At 41.9% G+C, this 22,714-nt stretch overlaps 1 protein-coding gene across 2 annotated transcripts in view; it reads left to right on the forward strand.

Annotated features, from left to right (window-relative positions):
* LOC139721198 (nuclear receptor subfamily 2 group F member 1-B-like) overlaps positions 1-22,714 on the forward strand; it is a 154,911-nt gene that overhangs the window by 71,415 nt on the left and 60,782 nt on the right. For both annotated transcript variants that reach the window (XM_071632525.1, XM_071632527.1), the window contains one exon: positions 21,858-22,523. In XM_071632525.1, the coding sequence (XP_071488626.1) occupies positions 21,858-22,523 (666 nt within the window). The remainder of the gene's footprint in view (positions 1-21,857; positions 22,524-22,714) is intronic.

The raw sequence follows: 22,714 nt of genomic DNA on the forward strand, positions 1-22,714 counted from the left end.
CCAGTCGCTAAAAGCCTGTCTTGCAATTGCATCAGACTTCCTGCAGGAGTTCCTTAATAGCTGCAGCTTTGTCTGTAGTGATCAGAACATATTTTTGATTAAACATCTTCCTCAAATCGTCCAAATTCCAATGATTGTACAACTGTATGTAATTTTCCTTCCGCTGTTTAACATGAAGAAAAGCTGCTGCTGAAGTGGAGGGAAGGGACCTTTTGGAACAGGAACAGAAAATGATGTTATGTATTTTGTTTTGTTTTTAATCTGACTTAAGACTGCTTTTTTGCCAGCAAATTGAATTCAGTCTTCATGCTGCTCGCATTAACGAAAAAAAAAAAGCCAGTGTGTTGATGAAAATGCTATTAGTGCGAAGCCTCAATGCAATAGGAAACATTTCTTTTAATAAAGCTGGAGATACACGTACAACGCGAAAAATGGTAAAAGTAAGACTTATAAGAATTCATACGTGTTGTACGAGCTTGAAGCCGATGAGAAGGATGCTGTTTGTATTAATTGACTGATGAATCCAGAGTAATAGTGATAGAAATGTTAAGGCATTTCCTTTTTTTCTTTTTTTTTAATCTGGCTGTAAATCACAATGTTTTACATTTTCAGTAAGTCACTGGGTCACCTGGTGAAACCGCGCAAAAATATGACAAAATCCACTTCCATACAAATTATCACTGTCATATGTTGCACATAGATAAACATGCCTTTACCAAAAGTTTTGCAACAAAAGACACAAGTATCGACTAAACATGGATACAAATCATCGCACACTTTGAAAGCTATATGAGATATGTCCAAACTCATGAAACTTTTGTAGAGTAGCTTATTGATAATCATGAACTTGATGACATGCCCCCCCCCCCCCCCCCTCCTCCCCCTTTGGCAAAAAAAAAGGAATGAATAATGAATTGCAACATGGACACAAGTATAAGCAGTAAACATGAGGGCAAATTACAAAATAATAATACATTGAATATACATGAAATATTTTAACGATTCCTACTACATAATTTGAGACTTTAACATTTGTTTACCTATTGAGCACACTTTGGAAGCTACGTTGAGATTACAGTTAAATAAAGATGTTCTATTCGATGCTACTTACAGTTGTTTTCTGTTCTGAGGCTTTATGTCAAGAAAATGTGAGTACAATGTAATACAATACTTTTAATCAATGCAAGAATATAAACACTAGGTGCAAGGATAATCATCAAGGTTGTGAATGGTATCATAACAATTTTCCCTTGAAATCTTGGATGTATACATTACAGTACAATTAACGTTCTGCAGCTCATATTCGTATATCTGAAATTATATTCTCGGTAGTATTTGAATAGATTTATGTATAAATATATGCAATTTTTTTGTGAAATATAGGTATTTATTCCTGAGTGGAACATATTCTACATCAGTGATTCTCAGCAGTAAAATTAAGACCACAGACACCATCACTAGGTACCTTTTACAGATAGAAATATAAGATGTAGTGGCATTATGGCGGCCATTTTGCATTTAATTGAATGCAAATAAATGCAAAAAATGTATAAAGGGAAGTTTGAAATTTACTGCTTATATCAAAATTGTATTCCCCGACCTAAAAAACATAGGTTTAGACACCAGAATCTATTTTCTGCGGGTTTTATGTCCAGATATATAGCGACTTATTCCTGAGTGTACTACATTAATGGTATACGAAGATACGGGCTTGCAAAGGCAATTCGGCGGCCATTTTGCATGTAATTATATGCAAATATATGCAAAAACTATATAAAGGGATGCTTGAAAGTTGCTACAGATAACAAAATTGTATTCCTTGACCTATAAAACATAGGTTTAGACACCGGAATTTACTTTCTGTGGGTTATATATCCCGAGATATGGGCATAAATAGGTTGTATGGCGGCCATTTTGAATTTATGCAAATTAGACACTGATCCACCACTCGAATTTTAGGGAACTTTTAATATGTTATTTTAGTTGCCCTTCCAGTTCAAATGCAAGTGGAATCGTTTCTGTTGCAATTAGTTGGGGGTCATTTCATATTTTGACTGGACTATCAGGAGAGATAAACATTAGATATGGGAGCGATGGGTGGCAAAACCTTCACCCCTGGTTGTATACAAGACATCTGTGAAATCAAATTCTGCGCAGAAGGAGAATGCATGGTTGAGCACTGAAAACAATGTCGTATACGAGATTGAGAGAACATATTGTGCAAAATCTGTCGACTTTTACTGGCTTGTAAGTTTTAGGTGTGTCATCTCATGAGCTATGTGTCAAGGTGATGTTTAAAATCAAGATAGGGAAGACCTTTAACCCCTTCTGTGCCAGTGAATCAAATGTGTCCAAATTTCGCACATATGCCACACATGGACAGGAAATTAATATGGTACCCAGAGTTAAAGTGCGCTGCTGCTATTTGCCTCCATTGCAGAGTCTTCTAAAAAGCACACTTTCTTATCAAAGAAAGAGAAAGGGAGAGAGAGAGAGAGAGAGGGGGGGGGGTAATTTCACTAAGTGGGAGTAAAACACATGCTTCACGCGCACACACTACTCATTCAAACACACATACACGCACACACCCACTCATTTTTTCCAGTGGTATTTATTCATTATATTCAAATAATGCAAAGATAATAAAAACTATTATGAACTGGTAATGCTGTATAAAATAACGAAATAATCGCAAAAATCGTATCCTTCCAGGGCGGTGAGTTGGCTCAGTCGGTAGGGCGTCTGCCTCACGATCACGCGGCCCGGGTTCGAACCCGAGTCTGGACTGAGCAATGTTGTGTGTAAGCATACCGTCCCCTCTAGCAAGAGGCAAAACACTCTGTCCCTCGGATAGGACGTAAAATGGACGTCCCGTGTATAAGAGAGTAACAACTCATGCACGTAAAAGATCCCGCTTCATTCATTCATCGCAAAGAGCAGGGTGTTTAACCCGGTGAAGTGATCCCTGCCTTACATCCAACTGGACCCCGTGGAAGACCAGCTATTGCTGCTGAATATGGGCTGTCCAGCCATCTCTCAGATGGAAATGAACAAACAAACAAAACAAACCTATGTACTACTTCTATTTTTTTTTTTGCACACAAGTAGAAGTAGAAGTAGAAAACTTAAAACAAACAAACACAGACAGGCAGACAGACAAGGACACACACATGTATACATACATAAAGAGATAAAATCAAATTTAATGTCATGCAACATAAGAGCAGAGCTACAGACAGTGAAAGTCACAAACCTTGACGTGAATTGCCAGAGAGAACTATGCAAAACAAAAAACAACAACAACAACAACAACAACAACAACAACAACAAACGAAAGGAGGAAGAAAGGAAAGAGAGTGGGATGGAATGAAAGATGGCGGATGAAGAATGACCCCGGAAACAATTCCAAGGTCATCGTCTGGCGATTATTATCATTTTTTTAGGTCTAGTTATTTCATTTTATTTCATTTATTTTCCATATCCATAATAAAACAAAGTTATGGTCAAAGTAAAAATAATCATTGTACAAACAGGTGAAAAGGGGATAGTACAATAAAGTAACTGCAAATAGCATCATGCAATAAATCATGATGAATAAATGTAAGTATACACCTGCACCAACATGCTATACATATACATAATCCACACAAATATTATTCATCAATGGGAATTCAAATAGTACGCCTACTAATTTGTAATTAGTGTGGATGGGAACTTGCAAAAAAAAAACCCGAAGCTTGTACAATTATAGCAAGTTTCCCGATGATTATTCATACTCAATACCTTTATCGAATACCGAGTGATCCATGTTTGTATATATGTCTATGTAATATTTAAATATATTATATTATCTTATATCATATTATATTATATTATATTATATTATATTATATTATATTATATCGTATCATATCATATTATATTATATTATATCATATTATATTACATTATATCATATCATATTATATCATATCATATCATATCATATCATATCATATCATATCATATCATATCATATCACATCATATGATATGATATGATATGATATGATATTATATTATATCATACTATATAATTTTACATTTTATCATATCATGATATACAAATTATATGTGTTAAAAACAGGCTGGTATGACGTCCATACACTTACTTCAGCACCGTACAAAACTGCTCTTTTGATCTTTGAGAAATATTCATATCACCCAAAAACTCTGCACAAAGCGACAAGGTGCTTTCAAACCTATATGTTGTCACGACATATTATTGCATACTTTTCCCTACTATGCGTACATATTATCGGGCACCTTACATTACCACCTACTTCCATGACAACCATGACAATATTCTTGTTCGACAGTTCCGTAAGGATATCCTGCGTGACTACATTGTTACCATCCAACAGACTGTAGTCCAAGTGTGTAAGCCAAACTGGGACAAGTCAATTCGACGGACTCTTGCCATCTACAAATTTAAGTACATTGTAACGAAACAAGTTGCTCAGAGTTGATTTAAAAGTAAAAAATTAGTCAGCAGAATCACCCACTTTACGACTACCACGTAATATAAAAACAATCTGATGTTGTCTGGGAAGAGATGAACGAGAAAATGCTAACCCTGTGGGAATATGTGCAATTACGTTTTTCAGTCTTGAACGAAGACTTTTCTCCCTGCTTTTCTTTTTTTGGAATAATAAATGACAAATAAATCCAAAACAGCGACAACTGGAGTCGAAGAGGCTTTGTATCCAAAGTAATGTGATAGGTCAGTCACACTTCTTAAAGTCATGTACGGTTTGAATGTGACGAGTTGAAGATTGGGGAAAGGGGGTGGGGTGGCGGGTTGGTGGTTGATGGGGAGGGACATCTCTGACTGAGCAAACGCCGGTGTCAAATTGCAGACTAAACAACAGCCTGATCTTCGAAGATAACTGCATGAACACCAGACAGCACAACCATAACAAACGACCAACTAATAACACGTCCTCAGGCGACCCCAGTGGATTACGTAACTGCTCATAATAGGGAGGGTCGGAAGGAAAAAAAAATGAGGACTACGACCTCGCGCGCGGTCGTGTCCTGAGATGCCCTACAAATTACATAACTCTGTGTCTGCTATCAACGTGTAGCTCGCACACGCTCGTTGTTTGTGCAGGGAGGTGGTCCCACCTCCCTGGTTTGTGTGACCAGGGAGGTGGAAAGCTGAGCTGAGTGGGCTCGTAATTCGAGGTCAGATTACTGTTAGGAGTTGGTGAGGCACAGTGCAAGTTTAAGCTCCGTCGGAAGGGTGTGGATATATGCATATATATTAAATGTAAAATGAAGGAACTCCTTATCGTATATTTATCCGATAATGAGTCAGAGTGTATTGAGTTTAGCTCGTCCTCCGCGCTCTGACCTGATGTTCACCACGTAGCCTCCAGAGCTGCGTCTGCATGCAGGCACATCCACCAGCTCGAGCAGTGCACACGAGTTTCTCGTGCTGCCTGCGAACCAATCAAAACACTACGCAGACTCAGTATGATTACACGCGATCATTCCCCAACTCATTACGCGACACGCAACGATGGGCGCCTGATGATCGCCAGTTCGCTTCTCACTCCTCCTCCTCTTCCTCCTCCTCTTCCTCCACACCGGCGCGTAGCGGGCTCTATCGGCGGCGACTGTCTTCCACCGTCGCTTCTTTTGGGGAAGCAAACAGCGGTCACTGCGTTGGACGTATTCGATTATTTGCACTTGTCGCTCGGGCAGTTCAATATCGCGCCGCGTGTGTGATTTCTTGCTCGAGGGTCATTCCGTGGTGACACCGAAGATCTGGCGGAACAAAACGGCCTCTCAGGAGTGTTTGATGTGACACCTCGTGTTTCGGCATTTTGCTTCTCTCTTTTTTTCTTCTTCGTAAAGGAATCGCTGTCCTTTGGATTTTGTTTGCACCTGGTTTATCAGCTTCATGGTTCTTCACGGTACGTGCCAATTATTAACATTATTGATCAGGGATGTGAATTAGGTGAAATGTAATTTGTTTCATGTATGTTGTCAATGTCAACGGCGTGTAAAAATAATGACCTAACATAAAGAGAGCTGTCACAGGGAAGCATAGTTATTGTAGGTCGGGGCAGTGAACATCGATTAGTTGATCAGTAACAAAATACTATAGTACTTAGTGAGACTTCAATAAGTAGGGTGAAGGTTGTGTGTCTGGTTTTATTGACAGAGTATTCCTTTCGAATGTGAATTAGGTAGTGGATATTTTTCTCATTATTGCGTTGTGCAGATAAAGCCACACTCTCGTCTTAAAAATCACATGCCTCGTCTCGCATGACACAGAGCGACTCCCAGACCAAATATGAAATATTTTCTACGACATTTCTTTGGTATCTGACACTTCTCTGTTCCCAAATGCTCGTCCGTGGCAAATATACGGTTGCAGTCATGATACTACTACACTGATTCGGATTTGGCCTCAAATATCATGCAATATGTATAAGTCGGAGAGCAAAATCCAATCACGCAAAAATGAGGATTTATTCGAAAAACTACCCCACCCCCATAACCAAAGGAAAGGGGGGGGGGGGTTGAGAGAAAGAGAGGGAGAGAGAAAGAGAAAGAAATATATATACACAGCACATGATGAAAACGTCAACCCGAGATGCAAATCGATTCGATTCTGAGCATAATTGATGCTATCTCGGCATGCAGCTCTCGAGTAACTTCGGCAGAAATCGCGGCGGAGAAAGACGAAAGAATATAGGTCACTCTCGGTCGGCGACTGACCCCGGCAGACGACAAGCTAGCAGCAGCGCCAGGCTGCGCGCCATTGTGTTGCGCTGAAAATGATAATTCGGGTTGATGCAGCTCAAGGTCAAAAATACCTTATGATCGATTTTCCGATGTCAGGAAGTCGGGATGCTTGCTCGGGGTACTCAAGAAGAGAAAAGGAATTATGATAATGAATAAATGAAATGATCATTTTGCTCGAAAATGTGCTCAAAATGGACATCGTCGCGACGGGGTTCAGCCACTCATTGGGCAACGAGCCTGGATGGTGAAAGCCAAGGAAGATTGGGAAATTATGATAGAGAGGAGAAGAGGGGGAGGGGGGAGACGGTGAGGGAGGGAGAGAAAAGGAGGATTGTGTGTGTCTGTGTGTCTGTGTGTGTGTGTGTATGTGTCTGTGTGCGTGTGTGTGTCTGTTGGCGTACATTAATGAGCTCCCATGAGATACTATACGACGCTGCGGACGATTGAAACAGCATAGCTCATAGCCACTTATTATTGCCCAGTGCTCTCGCATAAATGTGAGCAGCTTGTAGGTCATTGACATACGCACAAGACGATAAGTGCATGCTCTATGAAAAGTCGACCCTCGCAAGGAGCTCTTCATGGAGCAGAAACTCTTCTTTTTTGTATGTTTGGATTTCTGCAGTGACATCCAAGCAAAATATGAAAAAGCAAATAATGTTGGCAGTGTAGTCTTTACAGGAAGTGAAGCAAACGAGAGAACAGAGGCATCTACCATAGAATGCTTCGATGTGCCATTTACTTGCCGGGGCACTGACATTAACCCCTTCCGTCCAAGGTGTCACAGAATGGTGAATTCCGCCAGACTTAATATGTTGTACAACCGGTTCTCATGGACCAGGGGTTAACAGTTAATCGATCAGGGCACCAATCTCGTTACCAGAAAAACGCCCTCTATAATATCTACACAGTACCTTACTTATTTAGGCTGCTGCCTCCGAGACATACAGCATTACGTGGTTTCAGTGCATGGAACACTCGCTCCTTGTGAGAACAGGGTTGATATGTATAGTTGACATTTGCTATAAACCAACAAACAAACAAACAAATAAACAAACCACACAACGCTTGACAGCTATGAGGAAGTAGAGGCAATTCTTTTCAATATGTATGTGTATCTGATCTGCATGCTGTTGGGAGAAAGTTACGTCCCTAGAAGGAATATATAATTGTTCAGCATGAAAGGCAGTTGAAGTAGAGCATGCCACCATAATCGCTTTGAGCAATATCAGATCAATGATGATAAGATAAAGCCACTCAAAAGATCATGGAGATATGTGGCAATAATGAAATGAACAATTATTTTTAAAGGTTATGTCCACAAGATTCTGTTCAATATATGACTGGTCTGTTTTGAATAATAATGAAAATGACTAGGAGAATCGAGAAGAATTTGTTTGGGAACTGGCTTTCGAGAGACAGTAAAGTTTTAATCCTGCATCCCAAAACAAAGGGGGTCTTACACGGATGACGTCACAATCACCATGACAACAGCTCTCCCACTATCCCACCCTGCTATTAAAATCAGTCATGCAAATCGTGGCACTCTGATCAATAGTTTTCTCCTTTCGTACGGCCCTTTGACGATCTGATTTTATACTCTATTCTCTTGATTACGCAAATGTTGCCCTGGCAATATCTTCGAATGTTGTCACTTGTTTATCAGACACTTAAAATGGACACTAGTTTACTTCCTTCAAATTTGTTCGTTGAATTACTCGACATGCATAGCGCGATCGTGGTTTTATACAAAAACCTATACGTAACATTATCAGGAGAAAGACACGACATAACTATATATATTCGTGATATAAATGTAATGAATATCATTGATGATTAAAATCCAATCTTGACAATTCTTTGCAATCTCACTTATGATGCAAAGAAATACTGATTCTGTGCTGGCACGAGCCCGCCGCAAAAAACCCGGGGATTTTCCCCTCCTGTTGGTATGTCACCAATAGATGGCGCTTGCAACTGTACTAGTATTTGCCAAGTCTGAGCGTGCAACAAGCGCTCCCAACCATACCAACTGACAATGCAGTCGAAAACGTCGACAAAAACGTTTAATTGCGTCTATTTATTCTGTATGCTGCGTCATTGGGGAATGCGTCAGAACTTGACGGCGAACGGTGACCAATCTTGAACAAAGGGATGTGACATGTTGGAGGTGAAATGAATGAGGGGAGATTGCCGACGCAGTTCCCGCGGGATTTCTCCGGTCGGACACCACTTTAGATTATCCACTGACATCCAATTAGTGAGCTCTGTCATTGTTCGATGTGCCTAAACCTTCCACTGGTTTCAGCGCGTTGATTTCGCATTTCTCCCAAGATATGAAACACTCTGAAGGGCTACTTTTCCATGCATTGTCATCGCTTGCAAAATCTTAAGTCTATTCAAATTCATCAGTAAATGACAATAATCTTCCTACGACCTTGTATTCCAAGCAAATCCTCTGTAATCTATATACAATGCAGACATTTTGGTTCCACTCTTCCTGCAAGGCACTCTTGGGTGTTTTTACGATATTATAGAGATTTCAGATAACTACAAGGTATATACATTTTTTTTTCATTTTTGCCAAATCGCTCTTCTTCAGAATCTGAGCAGAAAGAGAGATTAAGGGTGATATTTTCCAGTCCACTGGAAAAAAAGGAAAATCAACAGCTTGGTACAAATTTTGACTGACCTTTTTTTTTTCATTTTTAGCCTACTGAGCCTTCTGGCTCAAATGGCCTATTGAGATCACTTATTATCTGGTGTCCGTCTTGCGTCGTTCGTCTTTGTCGTGCGTAAACTTTGTATTTTTTTAAACATTTTCATCTCCTTCTTTAAAACCCTTTCATAGATATTCACCAAAATCGGCAGGTAGCATCCCTAAGGGGATAGGATCTTAATTTGTTCATATGGGCACCATGCTTTCCGTAGGGGCTCCCACGGGACCCCAATCCTCCCAAATTAAGGAATCTTCAACAAAATCTCTTCTCCAGAACCAGAAGTGAAAGAGCTAAGCTGATACTTTGGGTTAATACATGGATAACTGGTTTTAATTTTGTTCATGGCGGATCCATGGAGCCGGGGGGTCCAAATGAGGGACTAAATTGTACATTTTTATCTTCTTCTTGAAAACCCCATGATGGATTCTCGCCAAACTTGGCAGGTAGTAGCCCTATCCCTACGGGGATAAGATCTCAATTTGTTCCAATGGGCACCATACTCTCCCTGGGGGTCCACAGGGACCCAAAGTTTAATTCAAGTTTGTTGATGGCCGATCTAGGGATGCCCCATTGGAGCCCAGGGTGGGGGTAATATGAGAAGGGATTCCAAAGGGAGCCTTGTACATTTCATCTTCTTCTTTAGAACGCATGGTCAAATTGTCACCAAAGTTAGCAGGTATTATCGCTTAAGTGATAGAATATATATTTTTACAAATGTACACTAATCCCCATCTGGGGATGCCCCCTGGAGCACTATGCTTAAGGGGAGGGAGGGGGCAGCCGACACCCCCGAATTAACTCTTTAACTGTATAGTTAAAATTCTAAATGCAATGTACTTGGCAGGCAATTTTACCAGTGAGATGGAATATGCAAATGGACGCCATACCCCATACAAACCCTCAAAGCTGCGTCTGCGCCCCAACCCCATCCAAGTCTGCAAGGTAGTAGTCTGCAAGAATGCGTGGAAGGTGAATTTGTGATACTCAGATGAGTGCGAGAACCACTGGGTTTCTTGTCTACAATGGCATCGTTGATCAAACACTTTGTCAAGATGTAGGTATATGCATTAATCTCCTTGTATAGCAATGGTATCATACGGATTACTACTTCCAATGTGCTGACGTTTCACTGTGTATAATGTTAATCGGTGGCCTACTTCCGTATCAAACATGAACTCAAAAGCGCTGTAAACGTTTTAGGCAAAACAACTTTCTTCGATGACGAACTTTGATCATCTTCAAGGAAACGTAGTTTAAATAATTGACCGTAAGGATTGACGTGTCATCATCGTTGTCATGTGATCTTCATAACAACTCACTATTGACACTCCTTTCTGAATTGCTCCCTTTAACGATCACATCAAAACATAGAGTGGTAAGGTCTATTTCGAGAGGAGAGAGAGAGAGAGAGAGAGAGACTACTGCCTCAACTTGAACACACTGTGTCAGAATTTGCAGATAACTTTCGCGTCCAGATGTATGGGTTGTGGAGATATCATGGCAAACTGCGCAAGCGCAGAGGGCCTGTAACGCTCACGGCGATGCTTGACGCCAAAGGAGCTGGGTCTCCTTCCAAAATGAGCTCCGCTGTTCTCCAAAGGGGGGATGACGGCAAAGCGGCACAGCGATCTGCGAATGCCATTGGTGACCCATGGGGGAGGGGGGGGGGATGGTTCCATGATACCGGGCAGACACTATCCGACAAGTTTCTGTGGGATTCCCAATCAAAATTGTGGTTTCTCTCTCAGAAAATTACGCCTTCGTCTAAAATAACCAGATTCCAGACATCACGACATCAAGAATGATGTTATGTGAGTTAAGGCGAGAAAATGGCCCCAATTCAATTTTGCATGCCCTACCAACCTCCCTAATCCCACCATGGTGCGTGTGCTACTGAAACGAGAGGCAAGCGCTCGGAAGGGACGCTTGAGAAGCTTCGACTGAAAAGACGCACGTATTTTGACTTCCCCTGCCTTCGTCACACAAAATAACATCTGATGTTAGTCTGTTGCTCCTGAAAAAAATTTTCCCGCGAAATACTCGCGCGGATCAGAGAATGGGTAAAGTTTCACGGAATGTTATGTGTTTCATCACGAATCACCAAGTTGATCCTCCTTCTACACATCCAACTTCCCCCCTCATTAAAAAAACAACAACAAGGTGTCATTTTGTTTTGGTAAAAAAAAAAAAAAAAAAACGAACGAAAAACACACACACTTGTGCCCTGGTCCTCGTCATGCAAAATAATAAACCGGATATTAATAAATGTCCATCTTGACATTCTCGACAGAAGGAGAAGAAAAAAAAGGAAGATACTTTGTGCTTCAATTCGTTTTTACTGATCTGACATGTTTCCACATTCGCCTGTATTCACCTGTCTTATGTCGGGTCTCTGGAAAGAACAATAGTCTTTTAATGTCCTCCCACTTTCAGAGTTCATGGTGTAACCGCTCGATATATAGTAAGTTAATCAGTAGTCTCCCCATCCGCTGGCTAAAGCCGTGAGATGGCCACAGAGCAGGCCCCAGACCACTTAGCAATTACGCGAGGAATTAATAAAATATCGAGAGCACGAGGGGGAGAGACAAAAAAAAGAGGGAGGATGCTAATTACAATGGTCAAGCAGCGCGGTCTGTCTGGACCCGTGGATACGGACGTATGACCTGTGATGGCGATCCAGTTTGCTGGTTCCACCCGTTACTACAAGCCACTGTCACGCACAAGGGTGGCGGAATCGAAAAAGCCTCAAATAAAGTTTTCTCCCTATAGTTTTCTTCACAATTCTCGCGAGGTGACGGACGAACATGAACTAGTGGCCGCTTTTCCATGCCACCTTCGGCCTTTGCAAGGAAATTTATGTTGGTTCAGTCAAGTCTTGGCGTTGAGATATGTTGGATTCTGGTGAACAAGGCGTGAGGCCGTTGTATATAGAGAAGGACGGTAGGTAAACTTCTCTGTTTCCTTCCATAAATGTAATTTCTGCAAGCATTTTTTTTCTTCAAAAATTAGGAATGAAATGGTTACAATGTGACAACGCACACATGCACTAAAGATCGTCGAATGACGGACTTGAATTACTACTACCAGAACTGAAGTAGCATGCAAAGTAGTGTCCAGCGAGTCAAAAAAAGTAAACTAACGATTTTCATGCAAGATGATGTTTCTCCGTGTGTATCTTGCAAAAAAGGTATTGTGACTTTTAAGGAAGCAAGTGGGTAGTGTTTGTGAAAAAAAGGAGTTAATCTAAGCAGTCGACGATTGGATTATTGTAGAGGGATGGAGGGGGTAGGAGAGACAAAGAAAGAAAGGATAAGGATCATGATAATTATCAGGTGTGTCTCGAACCCTTGTCTGCAGGCAGAGTATGTGGTAATTCGAGCGGAGCGTGCGTATATGCGAAAAAAAGTGTACCCGTATGGTTGGTATAAATTGCATCAGGGAGGTGGGAATGGAGCTTTCTTACCTCTGTAGGTATCAAAGGTAGAACTGACGTTCAGGCATTGTCAAGGTTAGACCACGGAGCTACAAGAGAAGAGAAGCTCCGTGGTATAGACCAGACGTGGAGCCTGTTGTGTGGATGTACGCAGTTGTTCTCTATACTCCACTTGTTGCATGGAGTCGGATTACGAACCCCGAGCTGAAGTTCTTTGGGAGTTATCATAACGTGTATTGTATTGATGTGGTGCGGCCCCAGCCCATGCATACATGGCGCTGAAAGGAGTCGTTTGCGCAAAGCTTGCTACATAGGCTAATATTCTACGATAAAATATTACTCTGTGTCAATCTGCTGTCAAATGCAACTACGTGACAATACTGACATTGAACCCGATGAAAAAGTCATCCACTTTCGTATTAACAAGCACTTTTCTGTTAGAGTCCCCTTCATAAGTGATGACGAAGTCAAAGACGAGCAGATGCATGCACAAGAATATCTCAAGTCCCACCACTACCAAAAATATGATTCGTGATAATCTTATATAATTTCGAGGATGCATAGTATTATTTCCGAGATCTTGTGTGGATTACAGTAGTGAACCATCCGTTGGTAGTGACGAACCATGTATTTAACCGAACATTCCCCCTAGGTGAGCAAATTTTCAACAAAACCAACAAACAACACAAACTGAGTTAGTTTGTTTGCTTGTTTGTTTGTTTGCTAGAATTATAAGACCATATAATATTCGCCACTCTCGGCGATAATCTCGGTCGAAATAAAGCAACAGAGATGGTAACTCGAGGTGACCCCGTCATCATTTTATCTGCGTAATATGACATGAGACTGGAGCTCCTGAGCACATGAACGGTTGGAATCTGTGGAAATAATGGTACATTATAAGGGGAGCGTGATCGTATTTCACAGCATAATCACGACACGTAGTTTGCATGAAAGGAATGAGGCGGGAAGTATGCAGGGGCGATGGTGCAGTTAGTAAAAGGTTTTCTGCAAGCGCACAGCATGTACAGAGTTTACACAGCAAGGCATGCATGTTTTGCTCTGACATGCGGCGGCAAAAGGGGAAAAACTCGCTTCAAAAAACATGTTCTCTGATCTTTTTTGTTTTGTTTTGTTTTATTGTATTCGTGCTGGTTCTCGCGACGCTTGGGTCCAAAGGTAAGGTGAGATAATAACTTCTCTTACGGAAACAGAATAAAACTGCTTTCGGAATTCCATAAACAAGAGCAGAGGAAATTTCGCCAGATCGGTGGCTGATTGTGGCCAATGTCAATACTGTTTTTGTGAGTTGGGAATGGAGGGGGGGGGGGGGGGTCAGTTAGTACTGGGCAAGACAGTTGTCAGTGATAAGCACGTGTCGTTCTGTCATCCTGCTTAAACCTGCAACAAAATAAGATGTAAAGTATTCCGTGATTACAATCTTAAAGGGAATACTCCCAAGAAAATCAAGTTACTAAAAACTACATATACTCACATACAAAAAAAGAAGAAAAAATAGCTAGATTTGTAATCCAATTATGGTATTGGATGATAAATTAAAAAAAAAAAAACTATTTTAATGCTTTTGAATTCGCTGGTATTGAAGAGACTGTGGTATGAATACCGTGGTATTCTGAGGAATATACGTCAACTCGTATTATGAAACGAAAGACAAATTTAACACTACCTTTTACAGGTCACAATTTTTTTTTTCAGTCGAAGCTACATATTTATCTCCTAACGATAACAGCATCTAATGTGAAAGATGTCCCTTGATTTCGGGTGACAAGACTTTGTTAGTTGTGTGGACAAATCATTCAACATACGCCTCTGTATCATGGTGTATATCCATGCAGAGGCCATAATATTCAAGCATGGAGTTATAGCTCCATGAGTCAAGAATCGATATACACCCACAAAGACTATAAGTATAACTATCGTCTTGCAGCAAGCAAAGGGTGCCAGAAACGCAGAAGACAATACGGCTTCCTGTCTAATGGCTTGCTGTACTAGTATTCCATACAGGGGGGCACTGTTGTTTCGTGTTCAAAAACTGAGCGACACGTGCAGTTTCGAGCGTCGGGCCTACCGAAAGCCAAGCATAAATCTGCAGGTGATACCTTTCGGTGGAATTTGGAAAAATCAAGAAGTTAAAAGTATGGGAACTGCAGCAAGCCCGAAGTAACGGGTCGAGAAGTAGGTCATCCCTTCTTGGGGGTGACTCCTGGTACATATATACCAGAAGGAGTTTTCTCTCCTTTCTTCTCCTTTCATCTCCTTAGCCTTCATGCCAAGACCGATGGACGTCGTCATCATGATTAGATGGGGAAGGGGTAGGAAGAGGGGGAGGAGGGGGAGAAGGTGTAGGACCAAGGGTATCAGAAGCACACTGCGAGATAAACCGCTCAAGGGAGTTTGGGAAGAAGATGATACGAAGAATGATATGAGTAGTGACATTTTGTCCTAGCACGAATCTTCTGTAGATAGTAACGAACAAACATGTTTTCTTTTCCCCCCGACTGTTGTGGACGCTATCTTTCACTGGAAAGTTTGAACAAGGAGGTAGGGCTGCTAGGCGAGCTGACCCTATAGTACCTCCTTGGTTTCAACATGGAGCTACAAGAGCTCCATGGTTTCAACAAGGAGGTACTACTTTGGAGTACCTCCTCGGTTTGAGTGAGCTTGAGCGAAACGGCTACAACTAGGGTATAAAGAGGAGACTCGACTTTGTTGGATTATTTTAGCCTGAATGTAAAACTAGTTTTGAGTGAAGTTCGAAAGAAAGTTTGTAAGGATTAGGAGAAGGTTGGAATCTGAGCGAGGGGAGAGGAATGCAAGAAGGGAATCAGGACGAGAGACGGAGAGACTCGGGAGATCTCAACAACAAGCGGCAGCCATGAAAAGGATGGAGCTTTGTACGCTAATCCACCATGACCTTCTGGTAGGCAGGCGCACAGTAATCCCGCGATGACGACGCGCGATTTTTCCCCCTTCGTCCCCTTCCACTCTGAAGTGGAGAATACCACTGGCTCCAGACCCTACTACAGTGGCCTTCGTGGGAGCAAAACTTCAAGAAAAGTTGTATGGGAGGCCCATTTACACTTGCTTGGAAAAATCGCGATTTTTCTAAAATCGCGACATTTGGGTGTAAGTTGCTAAGCAACTACACCCAAACGCCCTCGAAACATCGCCAGAAAAATCGCCAGCCGGAGTGCGATTTTTTGAAACATCGCGAAGTTTGAGGCGAAGTTAGCGAGTGTAAACCCAAGCTGCAGAAATATCGCGATTTTTCATCACGTGACTCTCGGTATCGAATTGCACCGGGAGTGAAAACGAACAGAATAGCGCGCGCTTCCACTCAGCTACCGTGTTGAAAACAGGTAAATTACGCATGCGCACTACCGACCAAAAAATCGCGATGTTTCGTGAAGCTCAAACTTCGCGTGCTTTTGCGCAAGTGTAAACTGTGGAACCAAAATATCGCGATTTTTAAAATCGCGATGTTAGTAAGTGTAAATGCGGCTGGGATCTCATCCCACTACTATTGATAGACAGTTTGACTTGGTAAAAAGAAACCCATTCCATCTCCATCTTCTAGACACCCTCACTTGAAAAATAGGATAGCATATATTTATAATCGTGGTCCACAGCAACATCTACAGGACAAAGACGACCAAAACCTTTACTGCTTAACCTCACCATGACCGCCAAGCTCAAATCATAAAATGATGAAAGGTGTTGTGATCTTTGTTTCCAATTTGAGCACGCAGAGTTAGTTTTCGAAACTGAACTGTAGTTGTTGGTAGTTACAGCAATATTATGCTCATTTGGGATAAACCTAGCTTGAAACGTGTCGCAAGTGAAGCAAGGAGGCTTCTTCTTTCGGTGGCGGTATACTTGTAGCATGTGCACGAGTCCAAACATAAGTCGTGCCGCGAGGCATCATTTCAACCCGGAAGTTGTTTTGATGTGCCCTTCATGCAAAAGCGAGTTGCGATCCCCCACCCCCCCCCCCAAAAAAAAAAAGAAGAAGAAGAAGAAGAAGAAAGAATGTGTTTGGACGTGCTGTTCTGATAGGGAATGAATACACTTGTATCTCTCTGTATATCATTGCGTGAGAGAAAGGCACCTTTATCTACAACCACTATTACAGATTAGAGGCTAGCGAATGTATCACATCGTTTGAAATTGGATTTAGGTCTGCCCCAAAATATCGACTTGATAAGGTGTCATTATCATTATTATTATTTTACAGATTGACACATACATAGTCCCACACAGGCGCAACTGTGTGTGCAATGTGTCTATGTATATAGGGTTTTCTTTCACGTTGTGAGGAACGTTTCCCCTGTCTTTCATGAGGCATTCCGACACTTCTCTGTGACGTACGAGGATAGATTGGTTTGTCGATAGATTCTTGAAGCCCATCAAGTCCGAGGCACCACATTTTCGTTGTTTTCTGTTCTGTATCTTTCTTATGAATTTTCCTACCACCAGTAATTTTTTGTTTGATTTGATTTTATTCTATTCTATTTTCATTCTGCATTCCTTATTCATACAAGAATATAACACAAAGTCAAATGAACAAAGTTACTGAGTAATATTTTAATCTAAAGTGGATATGCTTTGAAACAGGTGAATGATTGGCTTGAATGTGCAGCTTAGTTTTTCTTGATAATACAAAACGAAGACGAGCAGGTGTCATTTTATGCATTTTCCAATTCAGGTACCTGCCATTCATGTAATGATGATGGTTTGTCTCAGTTGCAAAATTTTCCTCAAGATTTGATAGGTTGATGCGATTTCCCAGCTGTTAAGTGGGACCAGGGAGGTGGAAAGCTGGCCACCTCCCTGATGCCATGGGAGCATGGAGCTATTTTGTTGTAGCTCCAGCATGGTGGAAGCAAGTCTTCTTGGGACTGGTCTGTGTGTGTTGTAGTCCAATGTATCAACACGATACGATTGAAATATTATGATTTGATAATAGTTATTTAGATCCATGGTGTAGCATATTTTGCCAATATATTTGCGTAATCTTTATTTCTCTCTTTCTTTTTTGAAGTAAGGGAAAACCAAAGAAGCAGCTACAATTAATTTCTCACATGAGTGAATCTGTATAGGAGAATTATACAAGAGGCAGTGGACAATTACGTGTCACGGCTGCTACTAAAACATTGATCAATTCAGTGCTTATTTGCGTTGATGTATGTAGGGCAATTTGTCATTCAGTTGCAACAAATACGTGAAGCATTCTTGATTCTTCACTTCTTAATACTTCTGCTATGAGATATCGTCCTGAGATTGCGATTTCTGGCACGGATGTTTCGGGGTGTTTTATTCTTTTAATAGTATACGCATGGAGGTACCTCCATGGTGTACGGTAGAGGAGGACCAGTTCTTTTGGTGGGATTTCTCTAATCCCCGCCTCATCTCTAACTATTGTCGAACTGACATTGCTGTTTCCTGTAGACTCCACAAGGGTCATTTCTTTAAATGTTCTTTAAAAATACAATAAAGAACGTTTAAGAATAATATCATACATCAGGCTTTCAAGTGGAGGATTTTAGGGGCAACTGGATGTGTTGTTATGTTATTGCTTTTGATTTGATGGAACTTCACACTGTTTGGGGTTGGGATAGGGTAGAATTGGTAAACACCCGACGCTCGAGGTACGAAACTTCGCCAGCCCTCTTGTGGAAGCAGTTCCATTTTCCACTGCACAACAGTTAATGTACTTAGTATGGCAGGTCATGGTAGAAAAATGTCTCAAAATTCGATATTGTCTTTAGTGTCTGCTCTCTCTGTTTTCACATATAGTAAGGTGAAGTATATAAAAGTATGTCTTGATCTTTCATCCGTTTTGATTGCGAATGCTTTGATCGTCGAGTGATGAACTTTCTCGTTTCGACACCACACCGTTGATTTGTCTGCGTGTCAATAAGTCGTCTATTGAGTCGTCACTTTAACCCTCTGCTGCCATATTGGTGTTACTTGCACATGGGTTTGGATGTGGAATTTGTTAATGTTCGACTAATTGGTACAGGAAGGGTTAAATACGAATTGAGTCACTTTCTGGCTGAGACCCTTATCGAGCTCCGCAAGACGGCGAAGGCGCTCTATTTCTGCGGATTATGTAATTGCTTGAATGTTCGCTCCACTAACATCCTACCAGAGCATGTGCGAATTTTGAACAGGGCAGAAATCAACCGTGTCCTGATAATCATGCAGTGTAAACTTGAGGCAAGGTGTGTAGCAACTGCCCGCCAATAATAAGTGATGAAAAAATTAATGACACTTCCTCGATCTTTAACCCTTGAATATCCCCAGCAAACTTAATATGCAGTCTAATAAAAGATTCACTGCAAATATTCCCGATGAGATTGTTGACATAAGGGCTGTTAAGCACGCGGGCTTAAACCTGTAAGTCTTACAGCATGCGATCTTGATCTTTGAACTTTAAACGTGAACACCTCCAGATGTTTGCATTGCCATTAATTTACCGATTCATATACGTCAAATATGGATATGGGTATAAGAAAGGAGTATTTTTTGTAACATCATTTCATCCTTGTCTGTGTAGCTCCTTGTCCCCGTTTGCTGTGTTCACATTACTTTCAAGATCTTTAAATACTATGTCTATTATATCTCCGATGTCTACTATTTATTCTATGTCCGAGTTTTACCATACTAAAACGAGCCCATGTGTTAGGGTTTTCTCTGTTCGTTGAAGGCAACATGAATGAATAGTGACTTTGCACTTAAGGACGAAGAAAAGATAAAAACAAAAGTCGCGCGTTGCAGTTAAAGAAAACCAGCGTTATTTTCCCCTCTCGATCCTAGATGTTTTGTGTCGTCATTATATATTATTGATCTCTTGACGGCTAAAAAACAGACTAACAAGAAAACTTGCAGACCATAAAATGAATTCAAAGACTTGTCGTGTGGAATGAAGAGAGGGATAGCAGGAAGCCGTGATCACGTGTGCTATTGTTTGAGCGACACATAAAAATATGTTCAAATAAATATCTACAGCAGGAAATTCTACCACCTACATCTTAGTGTATTTATGAAATAAAAGATACCGATGAATAAATGGAGCAACATTTCCGATGCCAGGTCACATGCTGAAATTTTGAAACAATGTCGTATTTGTATTCTATTTATAAATATTCGAATGTCAACTACAGTATATAAGCTCCTTAAAGGGTGCCCTACTGTTTTTTTTTAAGAGAGAGAGGGAGAGAGAGAGAGTCTTCTCAATTATCGATTGCCATTTTGACCGCCGTGCACTTTTTGATTGCAATGTGCTTGATGTCGACGTCTGCTATCACTTTTCGTTACGGCGCATAGTATGGCATAAGGCAATGTTTGTTCCTAGACAAGAAAGCTCTTGAACTTGGCTCCTTAGCAAATTAGCCATCAGTTTCGGGATATCATAATGGATCACGGGGTGTGTTTGCTCAACAGCCAAAGATCGGGTTATCCGGGGGCCGGGTGTACTCCTATGTCCTTTATGTTATAATCATGTCTTTTCGACCAGCATGACATTTTGTTTTCTATTTCGTTTCAAGTTTTGTTTTTTGCCGTTTTTGTTTTATCGTTTTGTTCGTTGTTCAATGCTCACGGCGCTATCATAACCGCTTGATCGCCGTGAGAGCGCGCAGAACACTTCGTAAGAGAGTTATGGAGTAACGCTGTGGAGTTAGGCACGTTTCTGTTTATCTTTCTGTTTTCCGAGCCTGTTATTTGCAGCGATTGACCGCGTGGGTATATTGACAAGCCTTTTTTTTATGTCGCTGTAAGCTCGGGATGCATAGTACACCAAGTATAGACATAATCGGGTAAATAGTGTACTCATTTCTGTTTCACAAAACTGTTCGTTTCAGAACTCTGCTTTATACGCTCTTATCATCATGGCTCCATTTTGTTAATATGTCAACTAACTTTCTATATTGTGCACTTTGTGTTTGTGGGAATATATTCGTTTGTTTGTTTGTTTGTTTGTTTGTTTGTTTATTTGTTTGTTTGTTTTTGACTGATGAAAGATCTCACGATTCAATACTGGAAAGCGCACCAATTTTGTTATACCATGGAGGTATACCTCCATGGTTATACGTTTCGAGTGTCGAACAAATGGAGCACCCCGATCTGCTCTGCAATATCTGTTAGGGGATGATGAGGTTTGTCAGAAGAGTTTCGCTTCGTGGGGACTTTCTCCCCAAGCTCTTCAGTTTATAAAATAACTTGCGATTGGTTGAATTACAAGACTACTACATACGTCACTTTAGAGCAAATACTTACGGCTCGACCAATCAGGTAGCGCGCTGCGTCTGAGTGTTTCTTCTCCACCGCCCGTACCGAACAAATGCTGTGCCCTTCTCTCCAATATCAGTCACCAATCCTCCCCGTGAACTTCGCTGACACCGACTTACCATATAAGGAAGTGGGTGTCATGGGAACCGAGCAGAGTGAACAGCCAGTGTCAGAGTTCACATACACAGACAAGAGCTCACGCCCCTGTTGAGCCGAGATTACTCCGCTCTATCGAGCAGGCGAGCCGAATAGGGCACACCGCCTCACCCCTTGTGCGCCAGAGGTTGTCACTTGTAGGTTAGATGTGAGAGCTTCGGGTCGTGCCATCGCACCCCGCCAGGTGAGCCGATCCTGCCCTTCTGTCTGACCCGCGCCAGACGAAACTTTCTCAAACTTTTTGTTACGCCCTACAAGAACACAGCGAAAGTTGTGCCTTCAATGTCACCATACATCAAAACAAGGGACTGCCTATATAGGATTTTCGCGCTGCTGTGGAGGGATGCTGCGGTTCATGGGGTCACTTTTTTGTTAACCTAATTTTGTGTGTGTGGTTGCTCACTTTCTTCTCTTGTTTCTCGTTGCTTTTTCTACCAGCCGGTGATCGAATCCCTCAACGCCATCGCACTATGTCGATGGCAGTCAATTCCTGGAGTAGCGAGGACCTGTCAGGTGAGAAGCATCACGGACCTCCCCAGACTGGCCTCGAACCCACGCCGCTCGACCCGTGCCCTCCCGATGCGGATCATTATGCCGACACACCACTCAGGTTACGACCACCGCCGCCACCACCACCACCGACCCAGCCCCCTCACTCGGCTGCCGGACCTCCCCCACCCCCCGCGCCACAGCCGCAACCCCCACAGACCCCCATCGGCCCCCCTCCTCCGTCGGGAGCCTTGCAGGCCGCCACTCCACAGCAGACGCCGGCGACCCCGTCGCAGACGGGACCAGCCAGCCAAGCTGGCGGGGCAGCGCAGAACGGCCCGCAGTCGGGCTCGGACTCGGGAAGTAACGGGACGACGAACAATAATAACAACTCGCAGCATATCGAGTGCGTCGTCTGCCACGACAAGAGCAGTGGGAAGCATTACGGCCAGTTCACGTGTGAGGGCTGCAAGAGTTTCTTCAAGCGAAGTGTGCGTCGCAATCTCACTTACTCCTGCCGTGCCAATAGAAATTGTCCCATTGACCAACACCATAGGAATCAATGTCAATACTGCAGACTGAAGAAGTGCCTGAAAATGGGCATGAGAAGAGAAGGTAAGACTGGTGAGACAAAACACTTTATTTCATCCCTTCCACTCCTCAGACATGTCCTTGGCTAATGTCACGTGACAATAATTACATTTCCCTTTTAATTAAGCTCACTATATATAGTATAGCTGATTTACTCACCAGATACCATTTCGCCTCACAGGTTAATTGATGCAGTGCCAAAACCCCATACACAC

The sequence above is a fragment of the Diadema antillarum genome, unplaced genomic scaffold, assembly GCF_040938485.1.
Source record: "Diadema antillarum isolate AM-2024a unplaced genomic scaffold, OU_Dant_1.0 scf00000139, whole genome shotgun sequence".
Taxonomy (NCBI): domain Eukaryota; kingdom Metazoa; phylum Echinodermata; class Echinoidea; order Diadematoida; family Diadematidae; genus Diadema; species Diadema antillarum.